The sequence below is a fragment of the Typopeltis vanoorti genome, chromosome 20 (assembly GCF_054136105.1).
Source record: "Typopeltis vanoorti isolate ZY-2024b chromosome 20, IOZ_Tvanoo_1.0, whole genome shotgun sequence".
In the NCBI taxonomy this organism is placed as follows: Eukaryota; Metazoa; Arthropoda; class Arachnida; order Uropygi; family Thelyphonidae; genus Typopeltis; species Typopeltis vanoorti.
The window spans coordinates 63,616,680-63,639,935 of NC_143568.1; the positions used below are offsets into that span (position 1 = coordinate 63,616,680).

The 23,256-nt window shown below is 35.6% G+C and overlaps 1 protein-coding gene across 2 annotated transcripts in view; it reads left to right on the plus strand.

Moving 5' to 3' along the window:
- The first annotated feature begins 2,304 nt into the window (after nt 1-2,304).
- The window catches only part of LOC150095498 (cytochrome P450 3A8-like), a 168,972-nt gene continuing 148,020 nt past the window's right edge, over nt 2,305-23,256 (plus strand). For both annotated transcript variants that reach the window (XM_090410031.1, XM_090410030.1), the window contains exons 1-6: nt 2,305-2,449; nt 3,968-4,064; nt 7,904-7,956; nt 16,915-17,011; nt 18,527-18,643; nt 20,074-20,162. In XM_090410031.1, the coding sequence (XP_090266157.1) occupies nt 2,367-2,449; nt 3,968-4,064; nt 7,904-7,956; nt 16,915-17,011; nt 18,527-18,643; nt 20,074-20,162 (536 nt within the window). In that variant the 5' untranslated portion in view covers nt 2,305-2,366. The remainder of the gene's footprint in view (nt 2,450-3,967; nt 4,065-7,903; nt 7,957-16,914; nt 17,012-18,526; nt 18,644-20,073; nt 20,163-23,256) is intronic.

Consider the following 23,256-nt stretch of genomic DNA (forward strand, 5'->3'; position numbering starts at 1 on the left):
ACATAAATGGCAGCCTACTAGTGAACTGGATGGAAAATCAAAACCCCTATCTGATCTTTGATGCGAAATTTAAATGCATGCATTCTTATGCAGTGGAGGAGGAGATCTCTTCTAAAGAGATACGAAAAACGACTTTTAGACTTTTTTTTATACATATTCAAAATGTTCGACCTTATTATTATTCAGAGTTCAAGCTTGAAATTTGGAAAATTGCGTCTTTTTTATGTCCCAGTCGTGCATTCTTACTGTCGGCGATATTCTTCAATGAAGTTGTCTTAAAGGTTTCATTTTTCACTTCTACTACTTAGTTGCGCTTCACGAGCAGTCACATTAAAGCATTAGAGGATTATATATATATATATAATTTATGTAAAAGCCGGAAAACTGGTTTACTGCACCAGATGCAATCAACCAGTTTTCTGTATAAGATATTAAAAGATGAAAATAGCCAGAAAACTAGAAGACTGATACATAAAGCAATTTGAAAACTTGTTTATACTTAATTGTTTATACTTATTGATAAATCCTCAATGTTTTTCAAGTATACAAACATGGATATAATTGGTACGATTTTATCGTCGTTTTTGATATGAAGTAGTGGATTTACCCTTTAACCGCTTGCTTCATCGAAGGTCAAGCTACTATCTAAAATGCCATTCTATATCTACGTGATAACAAAAAAGTGCGTTTCGTACTTGAAAATCTTACTTATTTATTTGCTTCTGTTAATGTCGTATGGTGTTCTAGAAAAGAAACTGAATCAAGCAGATGCAGTTATTACCTTTTTTTTTTTTTTTCACTTTTGAATTTTAGAAAGAGGATAATTAAGATAATTTTTATAGACATAACACGTGCATTCTTCTGTAGTCACTCTCACTTCGAGATTACTTTCAGTAGTCAGTTATTTAGGCTGCTATATTGTAGAATTTTCTCCATAGGATGTGGCTATATCACTTCAAGATTCATTAAATGAAAATACAACATGCAACATATAAGGGAATGAACTTCAAGCTTTTAGCTTACAATGAGCAATGAATATTATGTTGACAAATTCGCCAGCAAACAAAAAATTTCTCACGTGTCTCTGAATTATGAAGTCAATTAATAAATGCATTTTACCGAATTGTGTTCATGGATTTTATGTAAATTAGTATAATTCGCCTTAATAAAAAAAATTATTACCAAGGACATCGTAATTTTACTAATAGTGTATTATCATTATGATGATTTTTATACGTCAGAGTTTGTCTGTGTCATTCTGAATATTTATTTCTCAAACTGACAACAAAAAAAGTTATGTTTTTTTTTGTAGTTAATCTAGTGGCCGAAGACTAAAAGGAAATACCGACAAATTAAGACTTTTTAATGGGTTCCTCATTTTAGAAAAGTCGAAGTTTAAATAAGATGTTTCCATTGCAATAAAATTCGCAAAGTTTCTTTCAACTGATGAAAAAAGTAGATACTTTTTTTTTTCTAATTCGAATTTAAACGAAATCGAACTGCTCTTTAAATACTGTACATCCTCCCCTTTAACATTCAATAATGACAAGCTAAAGACATGGTATCTCGGCTACCGCTATATTTACAAATTCTTCTTCATTTGAAGAAGAATGTGCAGTGTTCTAAAATGAAGCATCAACTAACTGGCTCGCTTTAAGAGACCAAAAAATTAAGAAAATTGTCAAAGAAAATTTGTTGAATGATGTCCACTTGGATTCGAATCATACTTTCTAATACAATACCTATTTTTCCATAGTTGTTTATCTTGTTACATTTTTTTCATGTAGATCGGAAAATATTTGCTTTCCATAATACCGTTTTTAACACGCGACTAGAATCTTGCAAACAAAAACCTGTCTAAATCAAATCCAAAAATTATCGTGAAGAAATCACTCATTTGCGAACTATTTTTAGAAAAGTATATATGATCAAAATTGTTAGAAAAAAAAAAATCAGAGAGACGACTGCAGTTCTCTTAACGGGCAATCTGATGAACACTTGATTACCATTTTACACCGAGATATATTTAATTTACATCATTTGGAATTGTATAAGAAATCATTATCACAACAGAATATTTAACATCATGCAGATCAACGCATGTTCCTAACGCACTCACGCAGTCATAATTCTTAATTGGAACATTAAAAAAAGTGATATGATAAAACTTCCTTAAACAGGATGTCATCATCTAATCGTGTGTTGTACAGAGTCCTCACTGATATCGAGAGCACGCAAATGTGTAGATGATACACTACAGCTGACACGTGACGAAAAGCAATAAGGTGATGTTTTGGTAGTGAAGGATTGTTAATTATTCCCAGCAACTTGTTAGACACGAGAGGGAATCGAAGACAGCTAACGCAATGGAGATATTCGAAATTAGCATTCCAAACTGGCTTTTATATGCATTGGTGGTTCAGTTGGTGACTCTGATTGCGTCATACTTGTAAGTAAAAGCTTCGAATTTCATAATGAATTCTCCTTGTTACTCTAATGTAAAATATAGGTTAAGTAACGTAAATGCCAGCGACATCCCTAATTTCTCTCAACTTCCAGAATCATAATATAAATATGTGAAATACTGTTAATAAATGAGTCATGCTAGCATTTATTAGCCATGATAAAATAAATGGTGAAAATAAAATTCATTCCCAGAGTAGTAGCGGATTAAGCAATATCCCGCAGATTATGCGGATATATTTGCATAACTGGCAAATATATCCGCATTACTGTTTTTCTTGTTCAAAATTCAGAATGAAATTCGAGCAGTACCATACAGCAACAACAGCGAACTACTAATTATTAAAATAATGGCAGTAAAGTAGAAGATGTAATTTGCATCCGAGTTCCTTCTTCCGATATAATTGGTTCACGTTTACACATGATTTTCTAAAATTAATCTTTCGCTTAAATCGAGGGAAAACAATTCATGCCATATACACACGTGAGCAAAATTATTATGACAACCCTGCCCGTTTCTATCCAACCAGACTCAACTGTCGGCAGTAAACAGGTTGGTGGCGATATCCTTGTATAAGCTTTGTTCTTGTGGACATCGATTGGGTGCATTTATCAACATTGAATATACCTTTCCTGCTAATTTTTTTTATCTTGGGATCATATTATCACCATATAGGACCATGTTCTATATGATGATAATGTGATCCGAAGGATCTATATCTTCCATTATGATAATGCACAGTCACACTTATCTGGCATTGTACAAACCAAGATTCGAAAAGGATAATCAGGCATTGTCTTCTCCTCCACCAATTCCCCTGTTTTTAAACTCATCGAGCCTTTTTTCAAATCGTATGGAATGTAATTTCCCCCACTTGACCCTATGGCTGTCTCGGTCATTGACCTCTGGGAAGTAATTCTGTCTAGTTGTTTCAGGACACTTTTCGTGGTCAAGTGAAGCCGATGCCAAGTGGAGCTGTTTTCCCTGTAAAAGGAGGCCCAACACACTACCAAATTGATCATAACGTTTTGGTTAACGTTTTCTTTCCTGTACAGGCTTCACCAATTTACGACAGAGCGTATATTGTCTGGAGTCCAGAATAGTTAGGTATTAGCATTTTTCTTGTCTCCAGTGATATCTACACTGGAGATGTTTTTTTCCCTCATTCTTTTCATGAAAAGTATGAGAAAAAAAAGGCGGTCGCTAAAAGAATGGGATTGTGTAAGTAAAGATCCTACTAACCTGTGTGACAGCATTGAGAGTATAGTCAAGGAAAACCAAGCTACCTTACTGCATCTGTAGCTAACACAGTAATACGATTTCGATTCATGATTAAAGCTGGTGATACTGAAAGCGTATTATTGAATATTTCATACGCATGTAATCTATGACAACTGGGTACTCACATTTTCTGTGATAATAAAACCACAAGTAACACATGCTATATGACTTTAATTAAATTTGATTTACCTACTCACACCTGTTTTTTATGTTTTATTTCAGTTATCTTACCAAGAACCATAACTTTTGGCAGTCAAGAGGTATTCCATGTCTGAAACCATATCCACTAGTTGGAACATTTCTTGAAATGTTTGGAAAGGTAAAATGTTTGTTATTTTCATGAAAAGTTCTCAGTTTAAGGTTAACTATGACTTTTTATACCGATTAAAGAGGAAAAATTCTCTATGATATAAACATGAAAAGAAGACAAATGATGAAAGAGAATATGATACTTATTCATATTGGAAAAACAGTAAATGAAGGAAATTTGCAGATCAAATGATGAACAATCAATGTGTACCCATTTCACACCAATTAGCGAAGAAAAAATGCTTCGATTGTTTTTCACATGCGATTCGATAATACCAAAATATGAATTATTAGATCCACTTACCAAAAATTTAACTTCAGTTGATTCGGCTTTTATCCCTAATGTGAGGACCATAGAATCAATCCTACTTTAGTGAAACGGGAACAGTTTTGATATTTCTATTTTGTCCAGTTTATTATTATTATTATTATTATTATTATTATTATTATTATATTCTAAATTCAAAAATTCTGTATAAACCTTATTGTAAATATTGTAAATATTATTATTGTATGTAATTTACACTGAGACATAAAAAAAAAAAAATTATTATTATTATTATTATTATTATTTAACAGTGATAGAAGTGTTGCAAATGGTAAAAGACATCAAAATCAGCATTAACGCACTAAATGACACGCAACACATTTGATGAAAGAAATATCCGAACTCCGTCAAGAACTTCATTCTCTAAAACTACAATGCGAACATTTAAATCAGCAACAACATAAAGAAGACCTTATCATAAACGGTCTTCCCGAAACTGCACCTACAGAAAACCTCAGAGACGTAGCCTTAAAATTAGGCCATGCAATTGACATCTCCCCCCTACAGCTTAACGACCTTCAGACCTTAAATCGGATTCCTAGGAAGAGCCAAAAAACAAGGCTTGCCACGACCTTCACCAATCATAGTTCGTCTTACAAGCAAGTCCACAAGAGACAATCTCAAAAAAGCCAGCAGACAGAAAACACCAGTTGCCAAAGACTTGAACGCATTGCAAAACAACATGCCAATCTTTCTATCACAATATTTAACACCATTCAACCAGAATGTGTTGTATCAAGCAAAAAAAGCAAAACCAGAAAAAAATCACCAATTTTTGTGGACCAGAAATGCCAAGATATTCTTGAGGAAGTCACAAACTTCAAAACCGATATAAATCAAAAGCTCAGAAGACATAGAAAGGCTGCCACAGTGAAAAAAAAAGTCTCCTAATTAATTCAAAAAGAAGACCACAATAAAAATGAATGTGAACCACCAAGACAGATGCAATAACATCAGAACATACCGGAAATTTCACTTTGATTATTCCTACCTTTCAGATCATTCATTTGACCTCGCAAACATCAGACTACTTCCAACACAGAAATCACATTTTTTTATTACTATTGATTTTATTACTATTGACATATATCTAACTGATGTTATATATATATATATATATATATAAATATATGTAAATGCTCTGTAAGATGATAAATAAAATGTTATTACAGAATTAAAAAAAGTATATATATATAATTAAAAGTATAATAAATATTATTATTACAAAATTAAAAAATATTATTATTATTATTATTATTACGTGACACCTCCAAGGAGTCCAATGACTCATAAAGGGACGGCACCTACTCAACAATTCTCCGTCTCCCCCATTTAATCTACCAACTTGCGAACCGCAACTACCATGATCATCTACACCAACGCCGCCTACTGCCCACCACCGCTAGTATTTTTGTCGGTAAACTGTGTGTGTGTGTGTGTGTGTGTGTGTGTGTGTGTGTTCTGAAGGCCGATTTGTCTGTATGCGGAATGAAAAACCTGAGTTTCCTGGAGAAAAAACGCTTACACCTCCTTATTCTTCATGTCACAATAATAATTATTTACCATCTTTATTTTTCACTAGTAAGTTTCATTTCTTTTATACAACAATGTACTTTTACAATTAATATGATGTTTTTGGTTTAACATATCACAAGTAACATGTAAAAATATGTTTAAAAGCAATTATTCCAGCACACATCTTAAATACTGCCAGCGAATTTCACAATACACGTCGATTATGGACAACTGTTGATAGAAAACTGGAGTTAATCGAAATGTGGCTTCTGAAGTAGGATATATTAGCTGTTATTCAGAAGCCATACATGGTTCTTCTATTTCGTGGTGGCAAACAGAACTATGGAGGTTAGCCCTCTGGATTCTGAAAAGTTAAGTACTAATCATATGCTAAGGTACTAAAATGAGAAATTTAAACGTGGAATTGAGCAGTTTGACTTTTGAGAGGCTCAAATATCAACGATAATTCTTACGGAAGAATCAATCCTATTAAATTATAAAATCTATAATCAATGGCCTAAAAAGATCTACTTAGATATATTTAATTAGGTGAAGACTACAATATCAACTTCAATGATTATTTCACACAGAAAGACCACGCTTCACCTGGCTTCGCCTTTGATAATACCTAGATCTCCGTTCAAGGTTCGACTCGCTTCTTTTAGTGAAAACTGTAATCTTTCATGGCAAAAGTGAATCCAATCCATAGCCTCCCGCCTCCGAAAAACTAGGTTTGGAGTAATGTGTGAGCGAAACACAGCTTCCGCTCCAGGCATTACTTCTCTTCCGCAACTTCTAAGATTATATACATTGCATATCTATGCTATCTTAGAACATTGTTCTCACATCTGGGATAAGTGCACCGAAATCCTCCCAAAAATTCTTGATGCTCTCCAAAAGAAGGCAATTTGGTTAACTGATGAGCCTTCTCTTAGAAACCCACTGCAGTCATTTTCTCACAGATTTCCATGTCTGTGTTATGCTTCTTGCATTCTATTCATGGGAGATGTGATGCGCCGATTAGACTCCTTCTTCCATTCCTTTACTTTTCCTTAAGTCCGTAAATGTAAGAGCAACTGCCGGTCCGTAGTCGTTCATTGTGCGACTTGAAACATACTGAATCTACTTCTTGTCCTCCTCTTTCATAGCTTCTATCTCTGTGCTCTGGAACAGCACTGCAACCTAAGTTGTTCAAAAACAGGTTCCTTCTTCTTTTCCTAACACACCACACCGCTGTACTAAAGGTTTCAGAACTTGTCATGGTTGGGATTGATGACATATATATACGTGCTTACGAGTCCAGCCTACAGAAGGCTGTAAACCCACGTGCATTAGGAACGATATAGACTAAGGGTTCAACAATAAGCAAATCCCGTTCTAGTGACTTAACATTTGTAGCCTCTTTGTAGCCAAGCGTACAATAATTAGGTTCCTGTTCTCACACAGTAAACTTATTTAACTGTAATATTATCCCGTCGTTTCTCGGATGTTGTGTGTACTTGACGAATTTGGTGTAATCACACCAGTTGGCCTAATTTTATTTACTTGCATATTGTAATACCCTATAAGTGATGTCTTTGTTCTTTGTTCCTGAGTAATGTTTACCTGTGTGGTGTGTATCTCCATGGGATTCCTTCAAAAATGAAAATATTTTTGGAACCATAAAATCATCTGTGCTGCCGCTGTAATGATATCAGTATTATTTTCTTTCTTAAGAATCTGTACGGATGTTGTTTAAAGTTGATTACTTTTGAAAAATCTATATGCAGCGTATTCTAGTGTTTTTATTTACCTAACTTTCTGAGTCACTACGTTGGATATCAATATAGTTGATTACATCTGATTTGATTATAATAATATTTGTAATGAAATAGCTTTTATATCTTAATGATTATCAGTGGGATCCAAACAATTCTTCGTTAAAATTTCTGTTTTTTTTTTTGAAAAATCTTGACGCATTGTTTATACTAAGCGATATTTTTAATTTTCATTTATCGTTTTTGTAGCAAATTCATACTTTACAACTGGAATTGTATCGAAAATACGGAAGGATGTTTGGGTAAGCATGTAAATGTGTCTATTTAAGTCGATTTTATAAATGATTATTTGTAATAGGCTACATATAATATGCCAATGACCTTGCACAAAAAAAATATAAAAAAAATAATAAAAATGATCAAGATTTGCATTTCTTTCGCAATTTCTGGAGATTTGTGCAAATCTACTCAAGAATTTTACCTCTCCTTAAAGATTTGTAGAGATATTTACAAATCAGGTCGATCTATTTTGTAGAGATTTGTAAAAATTTAGATTGGGTTCATGTCACAAGTTATAACTTCTCCAACCTTTTTATTCTCTAAAAGGAGTTCGCAAAGCTCCTTTAACTCTAACAGTAACCACTGATCTGTTTCAGGTTCACGTGCAGTCCATCTTCACTATACGTTGTCAACGATACCTTACTCTAAGGCTACTGATGATTGATTTTGAAGACATTGGGATAAGAACTAGGTATATGACTGCCGCCATGAAGAGATCCTAAACGCGAACTCATATAGTTTCAGAAATAATATCAGTTTTACAGTCTATTTTCCCTAGTTATGGAGTGAAAAAGCTGAATTTCTGAGAGGAAAAAATTCGACTTGCCTGCATCAAAGGATAATTCGGGAGTCGGTTAAAAACGCTTTGAGAAGTTTCTTTAGTTGGCGAATAGAAGTAAATGTGTAACTGTAACGGTCTTTCTTCTGGCGGTCTAGCATTACATACCAGAAACACTGCCTTATGGCAAAGCATCAAATGAAGATATGCTAAACAGATAAGAATTTTTTTATGAAATTCTTTAATGAACAGAAAGTTTTGCGCTGCATAGAACGAAGGAAATAATTGCAGTTTCACAATTACCGTTAGCTATGTTTATTCCTTCGCCTGTATGAGGTTCCTTATCGTCTACGACTTCTCGCACAACTACCTGATCCGTCAGTTCATTAAACCTTGCTCAAATGTAAGTAATATATTGCGTTTTGAAGTCTCATTATTCTTGAAAGTATTGGAGATACCATATTTATGATTTAGAACGGTTTGTTAGAAGCAAATTTTACGTCAGATATCATGTGTGCAATCTTTTGTGCAAATTAGAAGAATTGGAGGTTGTATGCGTTGTGTAAAACAATGTGAAAAAGACTGTTCCAATGAATAGATGTATTATGGAATGCAGGAAGAAAATGAGAAGTTTGGTTTAGTCAGTCTAGAGCTGAAAAGTAATGGATATTGACCAGTAGCCATGTTCATACATGATTAGAGGAAAGTGAAGAAATAGGCAGCCAGTTCGTTAAGCAGCGTCCATATAAATTCTTAAAGAAAAGCAGAAACAGAGCTTATTTGAAAAAAAAAAAAAATTTGGAAAGGGTGAGGGAAGGGTCATCCATCACGTGAATGGCTCTCTTCTGGATATAATCTAGTACTCTAAGAGAGGATGTTTACTGCACTAACCCAGATGTGAGAAAAATATTCTAAGGTTAGGTTTATTTACAATCTATAAAGTGTTAGGACTTGATCAAAAGAGAAGGAAGTTATAATTGAAAAGAAGAACATGAAGCTCTTTTGAGGCTGAAGAGCCTATGAACGTGATGTGCTTATGCTAGAATAGGCTTCATATAAATATCAATCCCACAAGGGAATACTAATTTTGGTTAGTGAGCAGACTGATCAAAGTGAGGAGGAATGACGGATGCTCTTCCTCATTGAAAATAAGGAGGAATTGTGTTTTAATAGCATAAAAATTCGCTACATTATCCTCATCCCACTTGACAATGACTTGAAGATCGAATTTTAAAGTATTTGCCGTAGAACGTCTTGATGTGAGTCATCTGAGCACTACAAGGTTATGTAAATAACGAAGAGGAAAGGAGCGGAATAACTGCAATCTCTGTGCAAGAAAAGTTTATTTTTGAATAAATGCGAGTTTCTTTTCCGTAGTTGAAGTTGGGTTGTTTGTTTATTTATTTTGTCACGCTTGACTTCGATTCTTCGCTATTCTTTTTTATGAATAGAAGAGTATCTGAGTTTCACTGATTCTAGGAAGTAATCAAGTTACTTAGATGCTCTTTTTTAGATTACCTGATGTGAAGTCGTTCTTAGTGGAAACAGCAGTAAATGGCGTACTTTGTGTGTGTGTGTGTGTGTGTGTGTGTGTGTGTGTGTGTGTGTGTGTGTGTGTGTGTGTGTGTGTGTGTGTGTGTGTGTGTGTGTGTGTGTGTGTGTGTGTGTGTGATCGGGATACAGATTCAGTGTTAATAACTGTCCAGTAATAACGCCTAATGTGAAAGAATTTTAACTTCTGGCTAATATTTATGTTCCATATTTGTGAAATATATTTATGGATATATTTATATCATATATGTGATAAATGTAATCCTTCTTAAATATAGGCATGAGAAGGAGAAAGACAGAGATAGACAGATAGATAGATTTTTTTTATATATTTTGTTTTATTTAACTTGTTAAAATATACATTAGACGATAGGTAACAAGGACTATTTACATATTATAAGTATATAAGTATATATATTACAGAGAAAGAAACCTTTTCCTTTCGGGTATACAATAGAGAATGCAATAAATGAATTCAAAATTTACAGTTCAGCTTCAGTCTGAGTTATCTTTCAGATGAAGCGTATTGTCGTCGTTAATCCAGAAGAGGATACCAGTTGGATTCCACTCCTCTATGAATTTCGCGACAGTTCTTGTTTCTTTGAAGTACTCAAGTTCCAATAAAAGCCTGCTTTTTAGTTTCCGACGGAGGATATACATGAGGGTTTTTGCAGTTTCAGTGATGGATGGGTGCTGGTTATTTCTTGTCTGTTTTAGGTAGAAGCTGTAGATGACGGCCTTAGCGCAGATGAAGAGGAAATTGCACGTTCTGTGTCTGTTTTCTTCTGTGTGGACTAAATTCCAGTAGTCTTCTTGGCTGTGTGCGTAGTTACAGGTGCTAGAGGCAATTTTGTAGATGAGAGGGTTAAGAAGGGCGAGGTTGGAGACACTGACATGAGGAAGTGGTATATTTTCTTGTAGTTGGAGGGAAGAATTGGAAGTGAGCCTTCAGATTGTACAAGATGAAATATCGGCCCCGAGCAGTTTCTAGAAGGAATACGGATTTCCTGAGGTGTAGCGATATCTGGATAGGCTTTTATAATGGAGGCTTGCAGCTGTTGATATTGCTTTTTAGTTTTTGGGTTCTTCATTGGTAGGCTTGTGAATGCTTTCCACTTTAGAGTCTGGGTTAGGAGGTCCCCTATGACTCTTATTCCTGCCCAGTTCCATGTAGGAAAAAGAAAGGGCTGGCCAGTTGTGAGACTTGTTATGTTTCTGTTCGAAAATAGTGGTTCTGTAAGTACAGCTGACTCTGCTGATCCTGTAATTGTGTGATGAAGTCCTGTGTTTTTCCAACGCTGTAGAGTATCATTGTAAAAATGAGGTAGTTTAGGAGGAGATGGTGCAGGACTGGCCATTCGGAGGATTGTGGAAAGTGCAAGTCCTCTGGTGGATGATTTCGTGATGTAATCGAAGGTGGCTACATAAGTGTGATTGCATGGAAGTGTCTTTAGGAGAAGGATTATCCTGAAGGATCTAATCTTGTTTTCAAGGGAAATCAGGTCTTGACCCCCCTTGCTGTGTGGCTCGCAGAGTTGAGTGTATGTTGTCCAGTGAGTTTTGTTCCAAAGGAAACGTTTGATTTCCTTTTGATTGTGATAGAGAAATTCTTCAGGAGGTGTGAGTACTTTGAGGATATGCCATAAGACACTCGCAGCCATCTGGTTAACTATTAGTATTCTTCCTCTAAGTGAAGACATGGAACGAACGCTGTTCCATTTACCTAGCACCTGTTTAAAACGGTTGTGCAGCTGTGTCCAGTACAGTGTGTTATATATTTTGGTGTTGCCAAGGTGCACACCTAAGTATCTTTGTCCTTAGGTGTGCACCTTGGTATACCTAAGGACAAACAAAAAAAATCTCTGCAACAGATCGGAACCGATCTGTTGCAGAGATTTTTTTTTGTTTCTTTCAGTATTTCGTGAATGACATGATGGGATGTTCCTGCAGTGCTGTATGTATTCTTGTAGTATTGTAGGATTTCAGAGGTGATTTTGCAGTGGATCTTCTGTGATGCTGTCTTCTTGAAGTCTGATAGCAGAGATGGAGTTTGCTGCCCTGAATTGTTTTTCCAAAGAGAAAAGTAGGCACCTTTTGCCGATAATTCTGCCTGTCTTTGCATGGCTTGGAAGGCAGAATGATGTTCAGGGCTTTCTTCTGGGAGATACGTGAGCTGTTCTTCAAGTTGTCGGATTCTAATGTTCCTCTGTTGATTTTTCTGGTGACTGTAGATCTGTGTAAAGGATTTTGTTCGTGATTTTAGGTGAAGCCACCATGTTTTCATTGGTTCTGTATCCACGTTCGAGTGAGTGAGTTTGGTTATTAAAGCCTGAGTGTTTATTATATAAGCTAGATCTTTCAGGAGAGTATTGTTGAAGATCCAGTAGGCACTTCCTGATTTGGATGCTTCCAAAGATAATGAAAGTTACAGCTTGACGAAGCAATGATCTGAAATGTAGGAAAAGACGTGTGAGATGTTTGTAACTAGAGGCAAGGTGTGTTTGGAAATGTAGTATCTGTCCAGTCGTGCTTGGTAGAGTGGCCTATTTTTCGCTGTGATTGCTGACCTCCATGTGCAGGATTTCTTATCAGGATGTTGATGCCGAAAGACGTCGATGAGTCATTATCGTTTACCAGCGTTTGAAGTTTGTTTATTAATTGGCTACGATGTTCAGCACACTGAAGTCTGTCTTTTGCTTGGTCAAGAGTGCAATTAAAGTCTCCAGCTATTATGATATGTTCTTGGTCTATACTAGAAAGATGGTTTTGAACGAAATCCAGGATTTTTGATGTCAGAACATCCTGTTGTGGTATATAGCTGTTGAACACATGTAGGGTATTATGGTTGGGTGCTATTATGTGAACATACAAGGCATATACTGGTATATCAGATCACTTTTAGTTTGTAGGGAGATCTGTGATCTGCACCTAAGCTAACTTCTGCTCCATGATGTAGTTGGGTTGCAGAGTGCTGTACGTCATGAAGCCACTCTACCCATCTTCAGGATAACTTGGATGAGGAGTTGCTGTTTGTTTCTTGCAGAAGTATTAGGTCAATATGATATTTTTGTACCTGGTCAAGGACTATTCTGTTGCGTAGAGCAGAGGCACATCCTCTTGCATTGAGAGAGAAAAGGTTTATAGACATTATGATTTTTGAAAGTTTGATTGTAAGTTTAATCTAATATTGGTACTGGTACTATGTTTGTAGTCCATTAATTAGGTATTAGATTCGCTTACTCCTGTTAACCTCTGCTGTGCTCTTTTTACATTTCAGTTTCGAGTGTAGGTCTTGAAATTGAGATATTAGTTCCGGGATTCTTGTGGTGTATTTAAGGGCTTTAGTTAGTTTGTGAGGAGAGCCTCGCACTTTCTGTATGAAGGATGACAGCTGCTTCATGGTTAGGGGACCTTCAGTGTGGGGAAGTTCGCCCTCATCTTCCTCTTCTTCTAGGTCGTCATGTGGAAGTACAGTTTCCTCATCGTCTGGGAACTCTGTTTCTCCTTGGCTGGCTGCAGGTGATGAAAGCCCATTTTGAGTAGTTTCTTCTATTGGCTGAGGTTTTGAATTAGTAGAGGCTGGGTTGGTGATTCTGGTTGCTGGGTCTGAGGATTGCTTTTAATTAGTTCGTCCTGGTCATCTCTGTTGGGACGATCCGTGTTTTCGTGCTGTGAGACTTCGTTATCAGAGCCTTGGATCTCATTACTTGGCAGGCGTTCAAGAGCGACATGAGCGTTATCTTTTCCAGTTCGGGATTTTCTTTCCTCTAATGTTCGTAATGGGGAGAGAATTTTTGGTTTACTTTTTCCTATGCTTTGATTTTCTTCATGTACGATGTTATTCTGTTCAACTGGTTTGATATTTTGGGCTAGGATATTTGTTGATGAACTGTTGGTAATATAGGGACGTTGTTTCCTAATGTGATCATATTCATGACAGAAGAAGCACTGTGATGAGGAATATAAGTAGAAAGTGTAGGTTATTCCATTTATGTCCGTGTTGATTAATTTTGGGAGGTCATGTAGTGCGTCGTTGTTTGGAAAGTGCATTAATGCCTGTCTTCGAAAGCTTTTGACATGGGCAAATTCGGGCTTCTTCGTGGCTGCTGACAATTTGCGTATTTTTCCTGTGACAGAACCGTATCTTGATAACACGGATTTGATGTGTTGATGTGGAATTTCAGGGGGAACATTTGATACTGTTACTTTTGTCGGGGTCAGTGCTATTGGTGCTGCTTCGAAGTGATAATCGCGGATATGTACGCCTTTTTGCAGGACGTTATGTGCCCATGAGATGTGGCTAAAATACACCTGCACAGTACCAGCTACGCGGAAAGCGTCAGTAATATTTTTTGCGGGTACAATTTTGGCGATCGCCGTCAGATAATCTTCTAATGGGATGTTTTCTTTGGTGGCGAAAATAACATTTCCATTTTCTCTGGAAATGACGTTGGTAACAGTGGTAGTTATTTTTGCGTTAATCGGTTTACTGCTGGCTGATGTGGCATTCATGTGTGAGATCAGTGTTTTGGGAGACGATAGGATATTTCCATTAGATACAACATTAGGGTAAGATTTTGAATTGACTGTCCTGTTTTCCATGTCCATAGCTCCGATAAACTTTGCTCTTCCTTCTGGGTCCGAAGTCGTAGGGGGTCTTTGAATTGCTAAATCCTTGGTAATACATGAATGTGCAGTTGCCATGGCGGTAATCCTTCGCCGGCTATAGCCTCAGGTGTCGGAGAAGGAATTATGGCGTCGAAATTGAAGATATATAGGAACTCGTACACCAGGAGAAGAAAACTGTCATAAATCACTTATCACTACACTTACGCGTACTCATACTATCTACTCATACTACACGACTAGTATGAGTAGATAGCTCTCAGATTGCAGAATATACGTATATTAAAAAACTAAGTCCTTCCTTGCGGATTAACGTATAAAAGATGGGGGAAGGCAGGAGCGGTATGAACGCACGTGCAGAGAGAGAGAGAGAGAGAGAGAGAGAGAGAATGAGAGAATGAGAGAGAGAGAGAGAGAGAGAGAAATTATGATGATTTCCGAAATCAGTCTTTTACCTGACTTTCTTTAATCCATATAGATATCATGCAATAAATAATAATAACAACAACAATAATAATATATTATGACCAAGTTTCCATCTAATTTTATGCATTGTTATCAAGACAGAGTACCGCATTCCTATATGTGTACGTGCGTATGTTTAAGGTAAATACCAATTTATAATCCAACGTTTTTTAAATTTTTTGAGCCTGCATAAAGCATATTTATTTTTCTCTACGAAAATATTCAAAAACATTTTTGGAAAGGAAATCATGACAATGAATATTTACATTCAAAATATTAAAAGAAAACAAACTGATACACAGTATTACCAATATTTGTAGAAAGAGGTCGATTTATTAAAAATGTGTCCTCACTAATGCACACAAATATTAATGAGAAATATGCGAGTGCATCGAATGGTATAAATTATTATAAATTACCCATAAGCAGTGTTTTCTGTGTCAGTGTTTTCTTGACTTTACATTTATGCAATAACGGCAAAAAATGAGTTTTATAATTCATCGCTAGGTGTCATTATGCCATATTTGTTGCATCTAGAAACATCCACACTGGCTCTTCTTCATTTGGAGTTGTGCCACTATTGCATCCAGTGAGTGATATTGTGTTTTTTCCACTATGGCTGAATATCAGCTTAGGCAGAAACTTATTAGAGTTTGAAAATCTGGAAACAATCAATAACAGAAATAATGGGATATTTCGTTTGTCAATCTTTGAAATCTATAAATAAGAGGAATTAGCAGTTCTAAAGGATACCAGTCTTCTTGTTCATTCTGTTATAACCTCTTGCGATAACTTCTAAAATAGAATAAGTGTCTGTGAGAAAACGTTTTGCATTTACTGTCAGCAGTTTTCTGTGTTCAGAAAAATTATATTATTACACTTCTGTGCTGGTTATCACGGAGGTTAATTAATGAAATGTGTTTTTGCTATTATCCATTGTTTCTTTTCTTGGTGCTTCGTTATGCAAAAATACGTCTCAAAATTGTTTCATCATGTGTAGATAATTGAAGAGCGAAATTCCAATAATAATAATAATAATAATAATAATAATAATAATAATAATAATAATAATAATAATAATAATAATAATAATAAATGATGATGATAAATCATTTAAGTTTCTTGTAGCAAGTTTTTCTGAGCCCAGTTTGAACCCGAATTGAGTGGTAAAAAATAAACAGGAATTGGGGTTTTCATCAAATGATTTTCTAGTGAGAGGGAAGCTTTTGATGGTTTCTTCAAAAAAGTAAGACTGCCGTGAAAGGGGTGGTACTTCTTTGGAAAAAAAAGTAGAATGATGCATAATTTATTTAAATTCTGGAAGTTTATTTTTCACTTGGTTAGACTATAATAAATTTAGTTTAATCCTTTATTCAAGTGTAAGCAAACAACTGATATTCTGACATTCGCATATCTCAGGATATGCGAATGTCAGATATTTGAATATCAAGTATTAAATACTTGACAAGTATTTAATACTTGTCATATTTCACATGACAAGTATTAAATATTGATCCTATCAAGTTTGCATTACTGTGTGCGCCTGTATTTTCAGGCGCAAACTTTGTTTGCTTACACTTGGAATAAAGGATTAAACTAAATTTATTATATTTATTTAAATTCGGTTTCTAATTTTCAACTACATCAATAATTTATTTAGTTCCCAGATTTTTATGCGCTATCACAATGACAGCAAAATGTGTATTGTTTTGTAGAATATTTAAGCTTTTTTTTTTAAGTTTTGTTTCATGCAGAAGAGTTTTATAATTTTGTTTTACAGAATATACGAAGGTAGACGTCCGGGTCTTATACTTGCCGAACCTGAGCTCATTAAAGAGATCTTAGTCAAGGATTTTAATTTCTTTATAAACAGAAGGGTAAGTTAAAAGAAACAGCACTTGTGATTATTGCTCTTAAACCTTGGGATGTAATCCAGATGCAAATGAATGACAAACATCTAATTATCAGCCGAAGTTAAAAAGTATAACTTTCTCCCTTTAATTAAAACAATGAATGTTACTTAAATAGAGGATTCTAATGATTTATTTACACGCTGATACATCTGAGAACTCAAGTTTTGGATTTCGAAATTCCTTACTACCGAATCTATGTATTGACGTAACGTAGTATCAATTGTCCAAGTGGCCTTTTGCAGATGCAGATCACACACCCACCCACGTGTGGGTGTGTGTGTGATCTGCATACTTATTTTTGTGATTTTCCATAGATCAACGTGTTTCCAACTAAAACATATTTTTGACACATTTTATGACTATTCTTTCTGTAAATACGAGCTAGAATATGTTACGTGCGCATTTTTTCTCTTTAATCACACTCTCTGCACTTGATAACAACTGTTATCAAGTCTGATGCCTAATACCGATGAAGAAATAACGCGATGAATTTCGAATCGAATGGATGACAACAATCCATAAATAGAGTGACAACCCCTAATTTCTAATGTTTGAAATTTACTGGCTTTCTTTCCAATCTGTTTATATGTGCTGTGTATTGTTATATACGAGCCTTCTTTTTCATGTTCAGTTTGCTTGTTTGTTAGTTGTTCAAATAATATTTTCTTAATTAGATTATAGATGTCCCATTGATTTTCCGTCCTTCTGCTTCTTGGTAATTAAAAATGTGTAATATTCAGATTAAACTTTCGGCTAATTTAATTAATTTTTTTATCTTAGTCTTTTCCCAAAGTGCCGCATAATTTGTCATTCTCATCTTTTCAATACTGTATAGTACAGCACCATGGGAAAAGGCTAAGTGGCATCAGCCAAGCCGATTATAAAATACAGGAAGAGAACTCCGTTCTCGTATAATTAAAATTAAAAAAAAAAGCTACTAGAAAACAATAAAAAACATTACTAAAGAAAGAAAATATAATTAAATATATATAATTAAAAATTAAAAATAATAAATAAATTTAAATTAAATATAAAAAATAATAATAATTAAAAATATAATCAATAATACAGGAAAATATTTAAATAGGAAATAAAAACATATTTTTAAATCCTAGTAGCATTAGTCTAGTGACATCGTGAAAGAAAGGTAACATTTTAGAAAATAAGGTAATAGCGCAGATGAAAAACGCATCGTTCCAAGTTTAGACCAGCAGAGTACTTCATTTTCCCTTTCTTCAAACAACACCAAGTGATCACGTGGTATCACGTCAGCGTCTCACCATCAGTTGTATGATAACGGGATAAAAGGAAAGACAGTCGCACATAGAAGTGGTCTTCGTGATCTGATTTCCATCTGTAAAGGCGATTTCCAGTCTACTGCAACCTTGCTTTTATAATCAGAATGAAATATATTGAAGATTAAGTTATCATATGTAGAATAATTCATTAGCTGCTTTAATAAGTGTTATTGGTTTTTAGCATGTTGCATTTGGGAATCCAATACCAGATAAAATGCTGTCAAGACAAGAAGGAGAAGAATGGAAAAGAATACGAACTATCATGACCCCAGCATTTACCACTGGAAAGATGAAGAAGGTAATTAATGTTGTATATTCATAATTTTTAAAGATCACTGTTAATTCCTTGTAAATAATTATTAATTATTAGAATATCATACAAACTATTATTAAATTGACGGAAATAGTCTATTATGAGAAAGGAATACAGTGGAAATTATTTAGATTAGCAATGGAAAGTCGTCCTGGTTGGCTGAGTGGTTATCGTATCTGCTTTCCAACCAAGAGGCTGCAGGTTCGAATCCCGCCAGGGGAAGGGCTGTTCTTGATTTTCGTACTAACTCTTTGGGGCCCGGTGTTTAATTCATACTGTAGCTGAAGTATATCCTGGAAAGGATATATCGTTTAGGAGAGAACAAGGACTGGGTCGAGTTTGTTCGTATACGCGAACCACGTTTGAAATATAATAATACCATTATTATTCACTTACAGATAACCACCTGCCAAGAAGGGTTTATCCATAATTTCAGGATAACGGTGTTAGTCTTATGCTCTAAAATATATTTCTGTGTGTCTGCTCCTCTTGCCGGTTTTCCTGACTTGAGATTAATATTATATTATGCGATATATATATATATATATAAACATTTATGGAAGGAAAACCCTTTCTTCACTGCCGTATGAGACCGCCTATTTTATCTTCAGTTATAAAGCCACCTGATAAAGTTTCTTCTCATCCTGGAAGGGATTCAAGCTACGTCTTTTCAACCAAAGTCTTCGTATCTACTGACGGATCTACGTAGGCTACACACAATTGTCATGTGAATCCCAGCCCAGAAAGGTTGCAAATCCATAGTCTATTAGTATTAGTATCATAGGTATGCTAAGGATCGGCGATTCCGAAAAAAACAAACCCTGTTCATGAGGCCAAAGCCACAACAGCAGGTTTTTCAAGCCATTTCAGGCTTCTTATGAGCGGAGATGATGGTCGCACACCTCATCATGAAATTCAACTACTACCTATATACATATGCCTAAGCATTCATAGACACGGTGAGATTCGAACCTACCGTCAATTGCCTGAAGATCGCGTTATCTACCCACTTGGCATCCAGGCAGGGGAATTAATGATGCTGTATTCGGTGAATTAGAATTCATTCTCCACGGTAATATATTAATATTTAATGATTTCTTTTTCTGAGAGATACAGAGTTAATATTTCTAGATGGAAGATAATATTTCTAGTATTTGAATTTATAATGAATAAATTATGGTTATACTTCATATCTTTTGTATTATTACAGATTTTATTTCCTTCAGTTTGTGTTATCATAAAACATACCACCGATGTATGGAGGTAATGGCTGTTAAACTTTAAAAGGAATTTTTGACAAGCAATTTAAAGTCTGAATTTTCCTCCCTAAACTGATGTTGAATCTTTAATTGTCTAGTATAAGTAAACTCACTTAGTCTCAGAAATTTCACTTACAAGCTAATTTCTTCATTCAGATAGCCTTAATTATTAACGAATGTGGCGACACCTTAGTACAGAATTTCTTGAAAGCGGCAAAGAAAGAGAAGACAGCTGACTGCAAGCAGTAAGTACAATTACGATATCCCTTTTATTATTTTTGATTAAGTATAGTTTCTGAAAGAGATTATGCTTGAAAACTTAGCACTACAGTTTTTCTAATAATGAGCATCAGTATTCAAAATACGCATATTAATTAATAAATTCGCGTATGATAATGATGGTCGTGCAAGAGCCGTGAGACCTTTTGTGGAAGTACGACACCATCTTCATAAAACCGATACCTACCTGTTGGTTATAATGTATTTTTTGTCTGCAGATTGTATTTTCCTGGTCGGTATGCTTGGACTCGAACTCAGGTGTTTCCGACCAAAGGGGTCTTCTAAACCAACTGAATTACGGAGGCTCCACCTGGAATGGAAGTTATAAAGGTAAAGAAATATAATGGCTTCTGTAGTTGTACTGAATAATGACAGTTACAGGTTGTCATAATAGTCAACAACAGGGCGTAACTATAGCGAAATTAGTGCATTTCAGATCAGATGGGGAGGACGTCAAAAACCGAAGATTATTTCTTTAGACTTCACGGCATGAAACTCGGGTAAGAGTCAGACAGCTGCATAAAGTAGCGAAAAGAGAAAGAGGAAACGCTGAAAAAATGGATTGTGCGTTTGCTGTATCGTGAAGTATCTTAGTCCTGATTTTTGAGTATCCGCATCGGTTCAGGATTGTGACTGACATTGTGTACTGAAAAACATGCCTCGATGAATTCGGTTTCCATGGAAGAATTGATGGATTCAAGCAACACATCATATTAAACGATACTCGTGTTTGTTCGTTGTAGAAGTGCAGAGATCACACTGATCCAATAGCAAACAATTGGAAAGCTGTGGATATGTAAGTGGGAAGTGGGAGGATAAGTTTATTTAGCAGAATGTATAATAGTATCTTGAAATGTGCATAATGGCTGTGATTCCATGGTGTTCAATTACTTCTCTTGCTTTGGACTAAAGTCAATAGTAGGAAAAATATGAAATGGTATTCGAATGCAACTCCGACTTTGGACTTTGGGTTAAGTCTCTTTTCGTAACTTTCGAAAAACGAACACCTAATGTTGACTGTGACATTCTGTGTTGCTTACGCTCTGATGGTTGTATGAATAGGGAACTGTTAAACTGGTATGAAAATGTTTGAGGAAATGGATGTCGAAAGGTTACATTAGCTAGTACATGCCCTGATCAGAATCCTATAGAGCACTTTGCGAAGAGTTAGTGTTGATTGATCGCAAAACCAATCAACACTCTAACCCTTTCAATTTAATTCTAGAAATGACTGCCGTTTTGAGGGAAGAATACTTTAAAATAGTTCTGTCTATTTCTCAGCATTTAATGGAAACTCTATTGAGAAGACCAGCTCTAGTACTAGCGACCAAAGCTGGACCTACCGTTTATTGAGGTTTGCAAACCATCCTGGCAATTGCCATAAATGTTATCACATAATAGGAAGAGCATTAAGGAATAGCTTTTTTTCTCCTGATCAGATTTCATTACATTTAGTGTTTTCTTGTTTTAATTTTCCTCCCGTCAGCGTATTGTTTGTTAGAACTGAATGAATCTCTATGTGTTGTAACTGTTTTTCAGGTAGGCTCTCTAAAAATTCAATTCGTATATTTTTTAATATAAATTCACTTTTTAATTTCCGTAAATTTTGAAGTTATTTTCCGTAGTGGCACTGATGTTTACGGTGTCAATTATCTACAATACCAGAGGTACCACTTGCAGAATGCAGCAAAAATCTGCAGCTTGGAGAGAACTGGTAAACAACGGGTCTATGAGAAAATCCATCGCCTACTTCTTCCCGGCTGCAGTGTTTTATCTCTAGCCATGAACTGACTTCTTTCCCAACCAGCTGGTCAAGTTGAATGGAATTCTGAATATTTGCTATTAGTCTTTCCCGAGAACCCAATTAACCAGTTCCTTCGGGGTTCAACTCTAGATCGCCGAAGGAACTGGTTAATTGGGTTAGCAACTACGAGAAAGAGGCTCCATTCCTGGTTTCAATCTTATAGGAGCAACATACCATCAGATATATGGGGAAGCCATCTATGCCCAAAATTCACTTACTAAGGTCCGTTTCATTTCTTCTAGCGATGTTTCAAACATATCTACTGTTATTATAGAAGTTAACGACCTAAAACTAATTAATGTCTACACGCTACCATCTACAAGCTGGCCTGATGAAGTTTTACCAGGCTTAATGCACTCTGCTGTTTGTACTGGAGACTTTAACATTCATCATCATCCCCAATGAGGTTATAGAGAAACTTGTGCAAATTGTGCCAAGCTAGCCGAGTAGGCAGGGGCACACAATATACAGCTGATTTTCGATCCCAAGGATAATTTCACTTTTAACTCGGCTAGATGGAACAGTGGCACCAATCCTGACTTATGTTTTGTTACAACCAATCAAAGGGGGCTTCCCATTGCCGACCAGCCGTCGTATTATAGTGATTTCCACACAACCAATACTGCTTTGTCTTTATTGAGGTTGACCCTCAAATCCCAATTACTGAAACTACACCAATGCCACGTTGGAATTTTGCCAAGGCAAACTGGAACAGATTCTCATCAGATTTAGACACAAATGTGGGCTACATTCCTCCACAACCCTGTAACTACCAAAGATTTGTAAAAACAACACTTTTTACAGCCAAAATACACATTCACAGAGGGTGGCAGAAAAGAATACTTACCTGGCTGGAGGAAAAACCAGTGAAGCACTTTATAACAACTCTCTGAACAGAGGACGTGAGATGTCGCTGATGATCTTATTGACAGATTAAATGAAACTAGAAAGAACAAATAGATTGATACCATCGAAAGGCCGAGCTTTAAGCATTCAAGCAGGATGGCATGGAGCCTCCTGAAAAAGTAGGGTGATAATTCCCATCGTCCCCAAGCGAAAGCTGTTAGGGGAAAACTGTATTGCCAATCGGATAGTGAATCTGTCCAGAGCTAGGTCAGAAAAAATCCACACTAAAATAATTAGGAAGGAATTGACCAGTCTTAAAGAAGGTTGTTCAGAAGAGACCAATCTATCGAATCCATTCACTAAAGAACTTCTAGCTCTACTCTAGGGAGTAGGGCTAGAAGCTGTCTGGA